Raw genomic sequence first — 14,548 nt, forward strand, 5'->3', positions numbered from 1 at the left:
AAATTTTTCATCAAATTTGGGGATTTTTCACCAAGAAAGGATGCAAGTTACCACAAAAATTTACTACTATGTTAAAGTAGAATATGTCACGAAAAAACAATCTCGGAATCAAAATGATAACTAAAAGCATTCCAGAGTTATTAATGTTTAAAGTGACAGTGGTCAGATGTGCAAAAAACGCTCTGGTCCTTAAGGCCAAAATGCGCTTGTCCTTAAGGGGTTAAAGGGGTACTTCCATGGAATCCTTTTTTTTTTTTTTTTTATCAACTGGAGCCAGAAAGTTAAACAGATTAGTAAATTACTTCAAAAAAAAAAAAAAATCTTAATCCTTCCAGTACTTTTTAGGGGCTATATACTACAGAGGAAATGTTTTTCTTCTTGGATTTCTCTTCTGTCATGACCACAGTGCTCTCTGCTGACATCTATGTCCATTTTAGGTACTGTCAAGAGCAGCATATGTTTGCTAAGGGGATTTTCTCCTGTTCTGGTCAGTTCCTAAAATGGTCAGCAGAGAGCACTGTGGTCGTGACAGAAGAGAAATCCAAAAAGAAAAGCATTTCCTCTGTAGTATAAAGCCCCTAAAAAGTACTGGAAGGATTAAGATTTTTTAATTGAAGTAATTTACAATCTGTTTAATTCTCTGGCACCAGCTGATTAAAAAAAAAAAAGTTTTCCTCGGGAGTACCCCCTTAAAGGACAACTGCAGCGCAATATACACTTATCCCCGATCTACAAGATAGGGGATAAGTGTTTGATCGGGTGGGGGGTCCGACCGCTGGGACCCCCCTCGATCTCACTAACGGGGTGCCGCCATTAGCGCTCAAGGAGACGTAGCGTCGACCTAGAGGTCGACGGTGACGCCCCGTCTCCTCCCCGTCCCCATACAGTTCTATGGGGGAGACGGGGAGGTACGAACGCTGCCTCCCCGCCTCTCAAATAGAGATGTATGGAGGAGGCGTGCCGGCTGCAACATCATGCTGTGGCTGGCGCGCCCCCTGCATGGGACAGCCGCGGTCCCGTACAGGAGATCACAAGGGGTCCCACCGGTCGGACCCCCCGCGATCAAACACTTATCCCCTATACTGTGGATAGGGGATAAGTGTTAATCACACTGCAGATGTCCTTTTAAGAATCTCCTCTGTCCTCCACTCGTTTCCTGTATTAATGGCCCCTGTTTGAACTTATCGGTATAAAAGACACCTGTCCACAACCTCAAACAGTCACTCTCCAAACTCCACTATGGCCAAGACCAAAACGCTGTCGAAGGATACCAGAAACAAAATTATAGACCTGCACATGGCTGGGAAGACAGAATCTGCAATAGGCAAGCAACTTGGTGTAAAGAAATCAACTGTGAGAGCAATTATTAGAAAATGGAAGACATACAAGACCACTGATAATCTCCCTTGATCTGGGGCTCCACACAAGATCTCACCCCGTGGTGTCAAAATGATCACAAGAACAGTGAGCAAAAATCCCAGAACCACACGGGGGACCTAGTGAATGACCTGCAGAGAGCTGGGACCAAAGTAACAAAGGCTACGATCAGTAACTGGAAAGAGGGCAAAAAAGCAAGAGCCTCCAGCTGCTCCAAAGCAATAGGTGATGAATTAAAACTTCACTTTTATTCCATTACAATAAAAACGATAGAATATCCATGGAGAAAATAAAACAAGAAACCCCAATGCGTTTCGAGCCTGATGTGGCTCTTAGAAATATGTTCATGGGCATGTTCCCCTTTATATAGTGACAACTTCAAATGAGCCCAGCAGTCAACGCGGGCCTGAACCAGAATCCTCATGATGTATGCAGGTTCATACAAAGCCACAAAATACAGAACGGATCAATGCGGTAAGTTATCAGAAGACTCAGGCTCACACATCACCACTAATAAGTGTGAACTGCAACTTTAATCCCAAGTATTGTCATGAGCACAACAGTGTGTGTGACCTAGTAATTATATAGACATTACACGTGTGAATAAAATGAAAATGGATAGGTTATACAGGCACTTTTGTAGTCCAGTTATATTTAGGAGAAAAAAAAGTTTGTCAATTAAACAAATGGACATAGAAAAGTGCCTGATATTGTAAACACAAAACGGTAGCAATGTGAATAACTCGTATAACAAAAAAAAGTTGGAACAAATACATTAGTTATACAAAATTTCTGGAAAATTAATATTTGAATGGTACATAAACCATCCAATCTCATAAATAGAAACCTCAATGGCGTATAAGACGTGATCCCACATGATGACAAATACAATTTTGTGGGATCACATGTCTTATACGCCATTTAGGTTTCTGTTTATGAGATCGGATGGTTTATGTGCCATTCTAATATTAACCCCTTAAGCACCGAGGTCATTTCGGCCTTTCATGAAATTTTCATGAAATTTTTGAATTATTCACCAAGAAATTATGCAAGTATCGACGGAAATTTACCACTATGATAAAGTAGAATGTCACGAAAAAACTCTCGGAATCAAATTCATAAGTAAAAGCATCCCAGAGTTATTAATGCTTAAAGTGACAGTGGTCAGATATTTAAAAAAATGCTCTGGCCCTTAAAGGGGTACTCCCACCCTTGACGTCTTATCCCCTATCCAAAGGATAGGGGATAAGATGTCTGATTTCGGGGGTCCTGCCGATGGGGACCCCCGCAGTATTGCATGCGGCACCCACCTGTTTTTGTCCGGAAGCGCTGGAGAGTCTGAGTCGCGACTACGGAAACGGAAGTCCGTGACGTCAGGACTCCGTCCCCGTGTGACGCCACGCCGTCCCCTCAATGCAAGTCTATGGGAGGGGGTGTGATGGCATTGAGGGGACAGGCGTTACGTCACACAGGGGCGGAGTCCTGACGTCACGGACTACCGTTCCCGTAGTCGTGACTCAGACCCTCCAGCGCTTCCAGACAAAAAAACAGGTGGGTGCCGCATGCAATACTGCGGGTGTCCCCAGCGGGGGGACTCCCGAGATTAGACATCTTATCCCCTATCCTTTGGATAGGGGATAAGATGTCTAGGGTGGGAGTACCCCTTTAAGGGCCAGAGCATTTTTTAAATATCTGACCACTGTCACATTAGGCATTAATAACTCTGGGATGCTTTTACTTATGAATTTGATTCCGAGAGTTTTTTCGTGACATATTCTACTTTATCATAGTGGTAAATTTCCGTCGATACTTGCATCATTTCTTGGTGAATAATTCAAAAATGTCATGAAAAATTTGAAAATTGTGCATTTTTCTAGCTTTGAAGCTCTCTGCTTGTGAGGAAAATAGACATACCAAATAAATTATATATTTATTCACTTATACAATATGTCTACTTTATGTTTGCATCATAAAGTTGACATGTTTTTACTTTTGGAATACATCATAGGGTAGCAATTTCAGCAGCAATTTTCCAATTTTTCACAAAATTTTCTAAATCAGTATTTTTCAGGGACCAGTTCAGTTTTGAAGTGGATTTGAGGGGTCATCATATTAGAAATACCCCATAAATGACCCCATTTTATAAAAACTGCACCCATCAAAGTATACAAAATGATATTCAGAATGTTTGTTAACCCTTTAGGTGTTTCACATGAATAGCAGCAAATTGAAGGAGAAAATTCAAAATCTAAATTTTTTACACTAAAATGTTCTTGTAGACCCAGTTTTTGAATTTTTACAAGGGGTGAAAGGAGAAATGCCCCCCAAATTTGGTGTAACCCAATTTCTTTCGAGTAAGGAAATACTTCATATGTGAACGCAAAGTGCTCTGTGGGTGCACTAGAGGGCTCAGAAACGAAGGAGCGACAATGGGATTTTGGAGAGTGAATTTTGCTGAAATGGATTTAGGGGGGCATGTCACATTTAGGAAGTACCTATGGTTCCATAACAGCAAATAAAAAATAAAAAACACATGGCATGCTATTGAGCCTTTACACCCCACAGGTGTTTACGGTAAAGTCAGATGTGTAAATTAATAAATATATATATATATTATAAAGCCCCCATGGTGCCAGAATAGTGGACCTCCCCCCACATGTGACCCCATTTTGGGAACTACACCCCTCACAGAATTTAATAAGGGGTGCAGTGAGCATTTACACCCACTGATGTTTGACAGACTTTTGGAACAGTGGGCTGTGCAAATGAAAAATTACATTTTCAGACACTATCAGACACCTGAGGGGTGTAAATGCTCACTGAACCCCTTATTACATTCTGTGAGGGGTGTAGTTCCAAAATGCGGTCACATGTGTGGGGAAGGGGTTCCACCGTTCCAGCACCATGGGGCTTTGTAAACGCACATGGCCTTTAATTCCAGCCAAATTCTATCTCCAAAAGCCCAATGGTGCTCCTTCTATTCTGAGCATTGTAGTTCACCTGCAGAGCACTTTACATCAACATATGGGGTATTTATATACTCAGAAGAAATGGTGTTACAAATTTTGGGGGGCTTTTTTCCTATTACCCCTTGTGAAAATGAAAAATTTGGGATAACACCAGCATTTTAATGAAATTTTTTTTTTTATTTTCAACGAAAATTCTTCAAACACCTGTGGGGTGTTAAGGCTCACTATTCCCCTTGTTACATTCCTTAAGGGGTGTAGTTTCCAAAATTTGGTCACATGTGGGCGTTTATGTCAGAACCGCTGTAACGATCAGCCGCCCCTGTGCAAATCACGTTAAATTTACGTGGCGCTCTTGTTCCCGAGCTTTGTTGTGCGCCCACAGAGCATTTTACCTCCACATATGGGGTATTTCCCTACTCAGGAGAAATTGCATTACAAATTTTGGAGGCCTCTTTTTTTTCCTTTTACCTTTTTGTGAAAAAGTATGGGGCAACACCAGCAAGTTACTGTAAAAAAATAAATTTTTTTACAATAACATGCTGGAGTAGACCCCAACTTTACCTTTTCATAAGGGGTAAAAGGAGAAAAAGCCCCCCAAAATTTGTTAGGCAATTTCTCCCGAGTATGGAAATACCCCATATGTGGCCCTAAACTGTTGCCTTGAAATACGACAGGGCTCCGAAGTGAGAGAGCGCCATGCGTATTTTAGGCCTAAATTAGGGATTTGCATAGGGATGGACATAGGGGTATTCTACGCCAGTGATTCCCAAACAGGGTGCCTCCAGTTGTTGCAAAACTCCCAGCATGCCTGGACAGTCAGTGGCTGTCCGGCAATACTGGGAGTTGTAGTTTTGCAACAGCTGGAGGCTCCGTTTTGGAAACAGTGCCGTACCTGATATTTTCATTTTTATTGGGGAGGGGGGACGGCGACTGTGCAGGGGTATATGTAGTGTTTTACTCTTTATTTTGTGTTAGTGTAGTGTAGTGTTTTTAGGGTACATTCGCATGGGCGGGGGTTCACAGTGAGTTTCCCACTGGGAGTTTGAGCTGCAGCAGAAAATTTGCTGCATCTAAAACTTGCAGCGAGAAACTGTAAACCTCTGCCTGTGTGAATGCACCCTATACATTCACATTTGGTGGGGGTCAAACCCCAAGCTGTTGCAAAACTAGAACTCCCAGAATGCCCTTTGGCTGTACGTGCATGCTGGGAGTTGTAGTTTTGCAACATCTGGAGGGCCACAGTTTGGAGTCCACTGTGAAGAGGTCTCCAATCTGTGCTCTTCCAGATGTTGCCAAACTATAACTCCCAGCATGTTTGGGCAGTCTGGGCCTGCTTGGAGTTTAAGTTTTGCAACATCTGGAGGACTACAGTTTGGACACCACTACTTAGCTGTCTCCAAACTGTTCTTCTCCAGCTGTTGCAATACTACAACTCCCAGCATACCCTTTGGCCGTCTGGGCATGCTGGGAGTTGTAGTTTTGCAACAACTGGAGGCACACTGGTTGGGAAACATTATTTCCTAACTCAGTGTTTCCCAACCCGTGTGCCTCCAGCTGTTGCAAAACTATGCTGGTAGTTCGCGCATCATGACGTTTATATAAGTCATTCTGCGGGAAGGGGTTAAGCCACTACATGTCCGAGCCTATCTGAAGTTTGCTAGAGAGCATTTGGATGATCCAGAAGAGGATTGGGAGAATGTCATATGGTCAGATAAAACCAAAGTAGAACTTTATGGTAAAAACTCAACTTGTCGTGTTTGGAGGAGAAAGAATGCTGAGTTGCATCCAAAGAACACCATACCTACTGTGAATCATGGGGGTGGAAACATCATGCTTTGGGGATGTTTTTCTGCTAAGGGACCAGGACGACTGATCCGTGTAAAGGAAAGCATTAATGGGGCCATGTATCGTGAGATTTTGAGTGAAAACCTCCGATCAGCAAGGCCATTGAAGATGAAACGATCTGGGTCTTTCAGCATGACAATGATCCCAAACATACCGCCTGGGCAATGAATAAGTGGCTTCCTAAGAAGCATTTCAAGGTCCTGGAGTGGCCTAGCCAGTGTCCAGATCTCAGCCCCAAAACATCTCTGCTCTAGAGGAGATCTGCATGTAGGAAAAGGCCAAAATACTGGCAACAGTGTGTGAAAACCTTGTGAAGTCTTACAGAAAATGTTTGACCTCTGTCATTGCCAACAAAGGGCATATAACAAAGTATTGAGATTAACTTTTGTTATTGACCAAATACTTATTCTCCACCGTAATTTGCAAATAAATTCTTTAAAAACCAGACACTGATTGTATGTTTTTTTTTTTCTCATGTCTCTCATAGTTAAGGTATATGATGGAAATACAGGACAAGCAGGGCTCTGCGCACTGAGGACAAGCAGGGCTCTGCGCACTGTGTACAAGCAGGGCTCTGCCCGCTGAGGACAAGCAGGGCTCTGCGCACTGTGTTCAAGCAGGGCTCTGCGCACTGTGGGCAAGCAGGGTTCTGCGCACTGAGGCTCTGTGACATGCCACTGGCTCACAGAGCAGGCTGATTGACAGTGCTTATCCAACCCATACTTCTTGTATATGGTCTCCTCACAGAGACACACAGGCAATAGCTTCTGGGACAAGACAGCATTTTTTCACCCAAAAATAAAAAATTTGTTTAATGTATATTACAAATATTAATGTTATTATCTACATTATAGAAAAAGTTTTTACAAATGACAGGAACACTTTAATGTTGACTTGCAACCTGCTCTTCTCATGCTTTATTACTTATCTACTGTTTGTTAAAATTCACACATTATACCATTTCAAAGTATACATAAACTGCAGTTGGAAGAAACCATACTCAACCCAGATGTTTAAAGTCTTTAGGGCTCTTCTCTTTATTTACCTTCTTCCAAACTCCCATACTAAAAGTCATTAGAGGTCTCTCTTGTTTCTGCTCATATATCATATGCACATTTGTTATCTCTGGAATTCCCTATCTGTACAGCAATAACATCACTCAGTTTAGTGGTAGCAACATGTTCCCTGGTGTAACAGAGCCATCTGGCCAAGACATCTGCAGAGAATCTCCTCTGTCCAGCCGCCTGGATATGTGCATCGTTGCTGATTGTTTCATAACACTTTGTTCTTGTTTAACCAATTCTCTTTCCTTTATCTTGTATATGATTGGATCTCCGCTAGACAGAGGTAACCAGTGGGTACAGTTCATGGACTGGACCCTAATGTGATGGTGTTTCTGTTTTTGTGTAGACTACTAGATTCCTTAGTGTTTGTCATGTATATACATTTCTTGCTCTGGCAGTTGCATGCTTTTTCCATTTATGTTTGCAAGATACTTTTGATTTTCGTTTATAGACCTCCTTTTCTGTATTTAAAGTGTGGTTTGTTCTACAGATGTTTATACCTATGTGTTTGTTACTCTCTATCACACTTTTCAGATTATAGTCCTTTCTTAGTTTTCAGAGCTTTTCATTTCTGGTCACAATTTATTCAGTATACCCCTAATACTTTAACATTACATACCGTAGTTTTTTTTTTTTTTTAATAATTGTAAAAAGGGGGACCTAGATATTGGTAAGAAGTCATATAATTTCCTCATCTTTTTATCGAAAACTTTGAAAACTAAAACCTAAATACTATCCAGTGTGATCACATTGGACTTGCCTGATTTACTGTAATGTTTAATGCATTTGTGTCTATTTTATAGAAAATTTCTCAAGAGCGAGAGAAGTTTGCAGATGAGGACAGTATTTTCTACACACTAGGTGAATGTGGACTGATCTCATTCTCGGACTATATTTTCCTTACTACGGTTTTATCAAGTAAGTATCTGTTATAAAATAAATACAAGTTGTAAAGAGTTGTCATCTCTTATCCAGTTGTTAAAATTCTTCTCAGGAAAGCTGTTTAACAACCAATGTGTGGAGCTAAGTGTGCAGGTTTATAGAAAGTCTTGTAGGCTGTCTACAGCATGCTTCATTCTCTTAGAAGAGCTGAGTAGAAAACAAAGAGGAACAGAGCTTGGCAGTGATGATGGATGAACCAGTTAGGCAAAATCTAGAGGAGCTCTGTATTATTGCTTATCACCCATCTATAACCCTCTGTATCACTAATAGGGTAAAGGGGGTTTGGCTTTGTTTTTGATTACCCTAAAGTTGATTAAATGGTTGTCTTCAACAATGTAAATGTCAGGATTTGTTCCCAGAAGCTTTTTTTCACCAGGCTACAGCTCTGCTCAGTGAGTTACTAAGATTGCTGGACAGCTCCAGTTCTGAACTCATTGTCGAGGTCCTTGGGGGAGATTTATCAAAGCCTGTGCAAAGAAAAAGTTCACCAGTTGCCCATATCGACCAATTAGGTTGCTTCTTTCATTTTCCAGATGCCTTTTGAAAAATGAAAGAAGCAATCTGATTGGTTGTAATGGACAGCTGGTCAACTTTTCCTCTGCTTAGTTTCATGATATGCTCCACCACTGGACTTCCTATAAGACTGACCTTTCCTCCTTCTCCTTTTGAGATTATTGTGCTTCCAGCCTTGATCAAGCTCTTCACTCTATACCATACTGCTGAGACTTGGGGATTTGCTCTGGTAGTCAGGTTAGCGGATGCAGTTTGGAGGCAAGGAACCAAGTTGTAAATCAAACTTCAGTGTTTTATTCACACTCAGTAAAACATAACAGTCTTGGTGCTTGTTCATACACAGCAAAACAAAGTTCACCTAGAATCCTAGGTGTCAGTTCACACCCGACTGAATTCTCAGCCACAGAAAGTTCACTGGCAGGCTTCCAGGTGGACTGCACGCCTATTTGCAGTATTTAGCCCCCAGCTCAGAGGACTCCACAGCTTCACTGTCAGATGGAGGTAAATCACCCCACCTGACAGTGCTGACTGCTTTATAAGCGTGCCAAGACCCAGCCTGGAACGTGGGGAGTAGTCACCCACCCTGCACTTTGACTACTCCCAGTATAAACCATCCCGGATCAGCTTTACAGCCATACTAAGCTGAAGTGTCAGACTGCAATCTGCAATACTGACACTTGAGAAAAACCATCTCTCACCTCACCGAGGCCAGGAACCTCGGTGACACATACGACCATCAATGACGGCCCCTTGTTCCTTCCTACACTACCTATGTACAAAACACAGAAGCACTAAGGACCACACTTCTGTCTTATACTCATATTGCTACATCTGTATAGTAAACTCTGGTTGACTACTTACCATGCTTGTCTCCACCATGTTGCTGATACCTTTGTACCAACCTCTGGCTGACAACTTGCCATTGCTTGTTTCTTATACTCTGCCTGTATACGTCCAGCATTGTTACTGCAGTTGGACTGTGATCCTGACGCCGCACTGTTATAGTAAAGTTTCCTGTCACTTTTTCTTAACCAGGTTTATTCGTAGACTATGGAATTCTTGTTTGCTGCATGTCTACCTGATTCATGAGTAGTTCAGACAGGTTATGTCATTAAATATGTGCAAAGGATGGGCTGAGGCCGTTCTTACCTTATGCTGTGTCTGAGAGCTAGAATCCAGATGCATTTACAGACAGTTAATGAACATCAAGCTAATGAAGTGTATGGAAACCAAGATGAAAAGCAATCTGTTATTCTTCTCATGCGGGGAAGCCCTACATCCTGACTTAATAGTCTGCTGCTTATTCTGGCCTGAACTTTTTAATTTACTCTTGATATGCTCCCATTTCCACAACCACATGCAATTCTGTTTATATATAAGGTCTGAAAAATAAATTCGATTTTTGTAATTTGCTGTTAAAATGCATGACTAGTCACACACATCACAACTTAACCTGATGATAAAAAAAAATATGTTTTCAAAATGTTGAAAAGGGAAAGAGAACACATAGTAACTGACATAAGGAACCGGAATGCAAAGTATGATATACAAGAAACTCCAATGACATTATTATAGTCATAAATCATGTTAGTTGTGTAAGCAATACAACTCTGTGACCCCAGCTTCTGGACCGCTTTGGGCGTGACTCCTATACCAATACCTCTGCAGTGACCATCAGAAGGGCATAGGAATGTTTTTCCATTTTAGTGTATGTTCAAACTGAGGAATTCTATGCATATTCCCTCTTGCAGCAAAGTACCATTGACCTAAATGGACTCTCCTTTGGTATGTTCACATTGAGGAAATTCCACAGCAGAATTTCCAACGCTAATCCATCTTCCGCCAGAAGATTGAACTAGGGCTTGGCGGTATACCGGTTCATACCGAATACCGACATTTTTTGTCCTGCACGATATGAATTTTAACCCCATACCGCAATACCGGTTTGGCCCCCTGGGAATGAATGAATGAATTATCAGCCCAGCGCTGCGCTGTCCCCTCCTCATCCTTCTGTGTGTTGTGGGCCGCCGGCACTGACACTCAATACTGTATGCCTGTATGCTGTATCCCTATGCCCGGGCAGCTTCCTAGGGAATGGAACGTCGGACAGCCATCAGCCTATCACCGGCCGCAGCGATGTTCCGCCTCGGCCGGTGATAGGTTAAGCGCATTGTCATGTAAGAAGCCGGCTTCTTACATGAAAGTGGGCTCAGCCTATCACCGGCCGAGGCAGAACATCGCTGTGGCCGGTGATAGGCTGACAGCTCTCTGACGTTCCACAGGAATAGCGTAATGCCGACGCAGGAACATGCATTAAAGTTTATTTTGTTTATCTCTTGCAGCCTGGGCATAGGGATACAGCATAGGGATACAGCATACAGTATAGAGTGCCAGCGCCGGCGGCCCACAACAAACAGGAGGACAAAGAGGGCAGCGCTTGTGGGTGATATGTGGGTATTTACCCCGATGGGGACAGTGCAGCGCTGGGCTAATAATTAATTTTGGGGGGGGGGGGGGGAAATACAGTTATATATCGTGGAACCGCCGTAAGTTACAAAAATACCGTGATACACATATTTGGTCATACCGCCCAGCCCTAGCTTGAACATCTTAATTCTTTCAGCGGAGTCTGCAAGCAGTCTCATTAAAAAATGGGACTATGGGAATGGGAATGGGAATTATTAATCTTTATGTAGGTGGCAAATGCCATGCGAAATAAGCGCTGATTTGAAATTTCCCTCACCATTTTCTCAGTGTTGAACATAGCTTAAGGGTAGGGTCACATGCGCCGTATTTTGCTGCATATTTGCTGCTACGTATTTGCTGCTGCATATTTTCAGAATCATATGCGCATTTTGCTTCCCATTGACTTCAATGGGTAGGAAAATATTCAGCAGCAAATTTGGCACATGTGACCCTACCCAAATATGATTGTTCTATGTACACCTGGTATTTTCATACCAATTATTGGTATGTACATGATGGGCTGTAATGTTTTTGTCAGTCCTTGTGTTTTGCTGGACAAATTAGATACAATAGATCTGGGACCATAGGCTCTGGTAATTAACTGGTTTCCTATTGTTTAGCATCTGCACCTAGTAATTAGAAACACTGAAATGGCATAAACACTGCTATTGTTTTACAGATTATAGAACAAGGTATTTGTCGTCTTACATTGTCACTTTCTATGAGCAGCAATTATGTGCTGGAATTCCTTGCTGTAGCTCAGAATTATGAACGTTATTTTAATCATAGCTGAATGAGGATTGGCCGCCTGTTGTTTTTAAGCCCTGTGCTGCTGAAAGCTGTCACCCTGAAATAAATGATGTTATTGTGGGAATAATCATCCCAGCAGTGAGGAAAAGCGGAGAATGCAAGACTACACAAACCTGTTCCATACGTGTATTCTGTGTGCACACATAGTATTGCTGAACAATTACGCCTACAACAACTTCCTGGGATTTCTTTCTCTTGTAATCCAGTATTCGTAGCTCATATTCCTGATCAGATCAGCAGGTGGCTAAACCATGCATTCTGTATCACTATACTATTGTGTTAGCAAATTGTAAGCATGTAGAAGCCTTTTGTTGTCACAGCAGATAATAAGGTATAGCTTTATTAGCACCATTGCAGCCTTTTTTTATTTTAATGTTTTTTTTTCTTTTCTTTCCTGTTTTTTTTGTAATTATTTTTTTTATAGTTCAAATGTTCTCAAACACTAGAAAAGAACATATTAAAGGGGTTGTGCGCTGCCCTGCAGTTCGGAGCTCCGCTCACAGCATCCGGAAGTTCATTACTCCGAACGCTGTGTGCGGGCTTCCGTGTTCGCGGCCGCCGGGCGTGACGTCACACCCGCCCCCTCTACCAAAGTCTATGGGAAGGGGTCGCGCCCCCTTCCCATAGACTTTTGTTGAGGGGGCGGGCGAGACGTCACGAAGGGGCCGGGCGTGACGTCACGCCCGGCGGCCGCGAACACGGAAGCCCGCACACAGCGTTCGGATGCTGTAAGCGGAGCTCCGAACTGCAGGGCAGCGCACAAACCCTTAAAAGGGGTACACCGGTGCTCCAGCCGGAGGCTGTGACCGTGACATCACGGCCACTCCCCTTGTGACGTCACTCCACGCCCCCTTCATTCATGTCTATGGGAGGGGGTGTGTCGGATGACACGCTCCCTCCCATAGACAAGAATGGAGGGGGTGTGGCCATGACATCACAACCACTGCCGCAGCAACCCAGTGTTTTTTTTAGAAAGCCGCATGCTGTGATAGGTCACAGGGGGCACCAGCAGCGGGACCTCCGCGATCAGACATCATATCCTCTATCTTTTGGATAGGGGAAAAGAGGTCAAGCAGTGGAGTACCCCTTTAATGTACTGTGCATTCAAATAGTTTATACCCCTTCACTCTATTTACATGCAGCAGCCTTATGCTAAAATGAAGGAAAAATAAGAACTCCTTTTAAATGGAGTCAGTCTGTTTACAGTTCTGTGGGATGTGTTTGCACCATATAAGAAACAACTACACATAAGATAATCCTTCTAATATTCACAAGATCGTGAAGATCAAAATGTGCCCCCCCCCCCCCCCCCCTCGGGCTCTACTTTTGGTGAAGCAAACAGCAGGGCCAAATAATTGCTGACTGTAAAGAATTCCCTAATGGATATTACAGTAGAACTAGAGTTTTCCTTTAAACTTTCTCGTCTTTTTATACATCCAAAAGCTGTGCTTTATTGAGGATTTTATTCTCTATTCAGTAATTAGGTCTTTGTGGCAGCTCAATTGCTCAGTCTCTGTATTACTGGTTATATTGTGTCACCTGCATTTGAACCAGGGGAGCTCCTTTTCTTAGTGACTTACTTACTGTATAATAATGGTGCACACAGTGTTTTTCTATCAAGGAGGGCTATAAAATCAATGCTGTGACAGCATGACCTATGAAAACATTGATTGTAATGCAACCTTGTTTTTGTAGACAAGTCCTGAGATTAAACGCTGTGAGAAAATCTTTAGTGTTACGCAAACCTTTGAATTCTTATTTTGAATAGTCTTACATCTCAGTCTCAGATTTCTTTACAAAAGGCAGCTTTCACACAGCCGTCTGTCCCCGTTTTTTTTTTTATCCCCGTTTCGGTTCCGTTCTTGCAGGCTTTAAACGGATAAAAAATTGTTTTAAAATAATCCCATTCATGTCAGTGGGATTTTTTTACAATCCGTTTACATCCGTTTGTACCCGTCTGCACTCGTTTCCGTTTTTTGACGGCAGAAAAAACGGCACATGCAGTATTTTTTTCTTCCATCAAGAAAACGGAAGAAAGAACGGATACCGTAAATTTAACATTGAAGTTTATGGAAAACGGATGAGCCTTTAATGTCATCCGTTTGCATCCGTTTTTTCAATCAGTTTTTTGAACAGTTTTTACTTCTGAGCATGCTCAGAACAGAATTTTTTTTTATTATTTGAACAAAAACGGATACAAATGGATAACATCCGTTTGCATCCGTTATAGTCAGTTTTTATTTTTGACGGGAGAAGAACGGGACCAGTCTAGACGGCCGTGTGACGGGACCGGTCTAGACGGCCGTGTGACGGGACCGGTCTAGACAGCCGGTCTAGACGGCTGGTCTAGACGGTCTAGAACGGGACCGGTCTAGACGGCCGGTCTAGACAGCCTTAGTTGTGGATGCATTGGCCCTTGTTTATCAGTAACAAGCAGAGTACCCGGCATGGCTTGAAAGCTGGACACACTCACCAAGAGACACAAACCCTGACCCTCGCAAATGGGGGTGAGTTAGGGCTAATTTAACTAGGGCTGCAACTAACTATTAATTTTATTGATTA

At 42.5% G+C, this 14,548-nt stretch overlaps 1 protein-coding gene across 2 annotated transcripts in view; it reads left to right on the forward strand.

Moving 5' to 3' along the window:
• MICU1 (mitochondrial calcium uptake 1) overlaps nucleotides 1-14,548 on the forward strand; it is a 276,130-nt gene that overhangs the window by 140,119 nt on the left and 121,463 nt on the right. For both annotated transcript variants that reach the window (XM_056530455.1, XM_056530456.1), the window contains exon 6: nucleotides 8,059-8,173. In XM_056530455.1, the coding sequence (XP_056386430.1) occupies nucleotides 8,059-8,173 (115 nt within the window). The remainder of the gene's footprint in view (nucleotides 1-8,058; nucleotides 8,174-14,548) is intronic.

Source organism: Hyla sarda, chromosome 7 (genome assembly GCF_029499605.1).
Source record: "Hyla sarda isolate aHylSar1 chromosome 7, aHylSar1.hap1, whole genome shotgun sequence".
NCBI lineage: Eukaryota > Metazoa > Chordata > Amphibia > Anura > Hylidae > Hyla > Hyla sarda.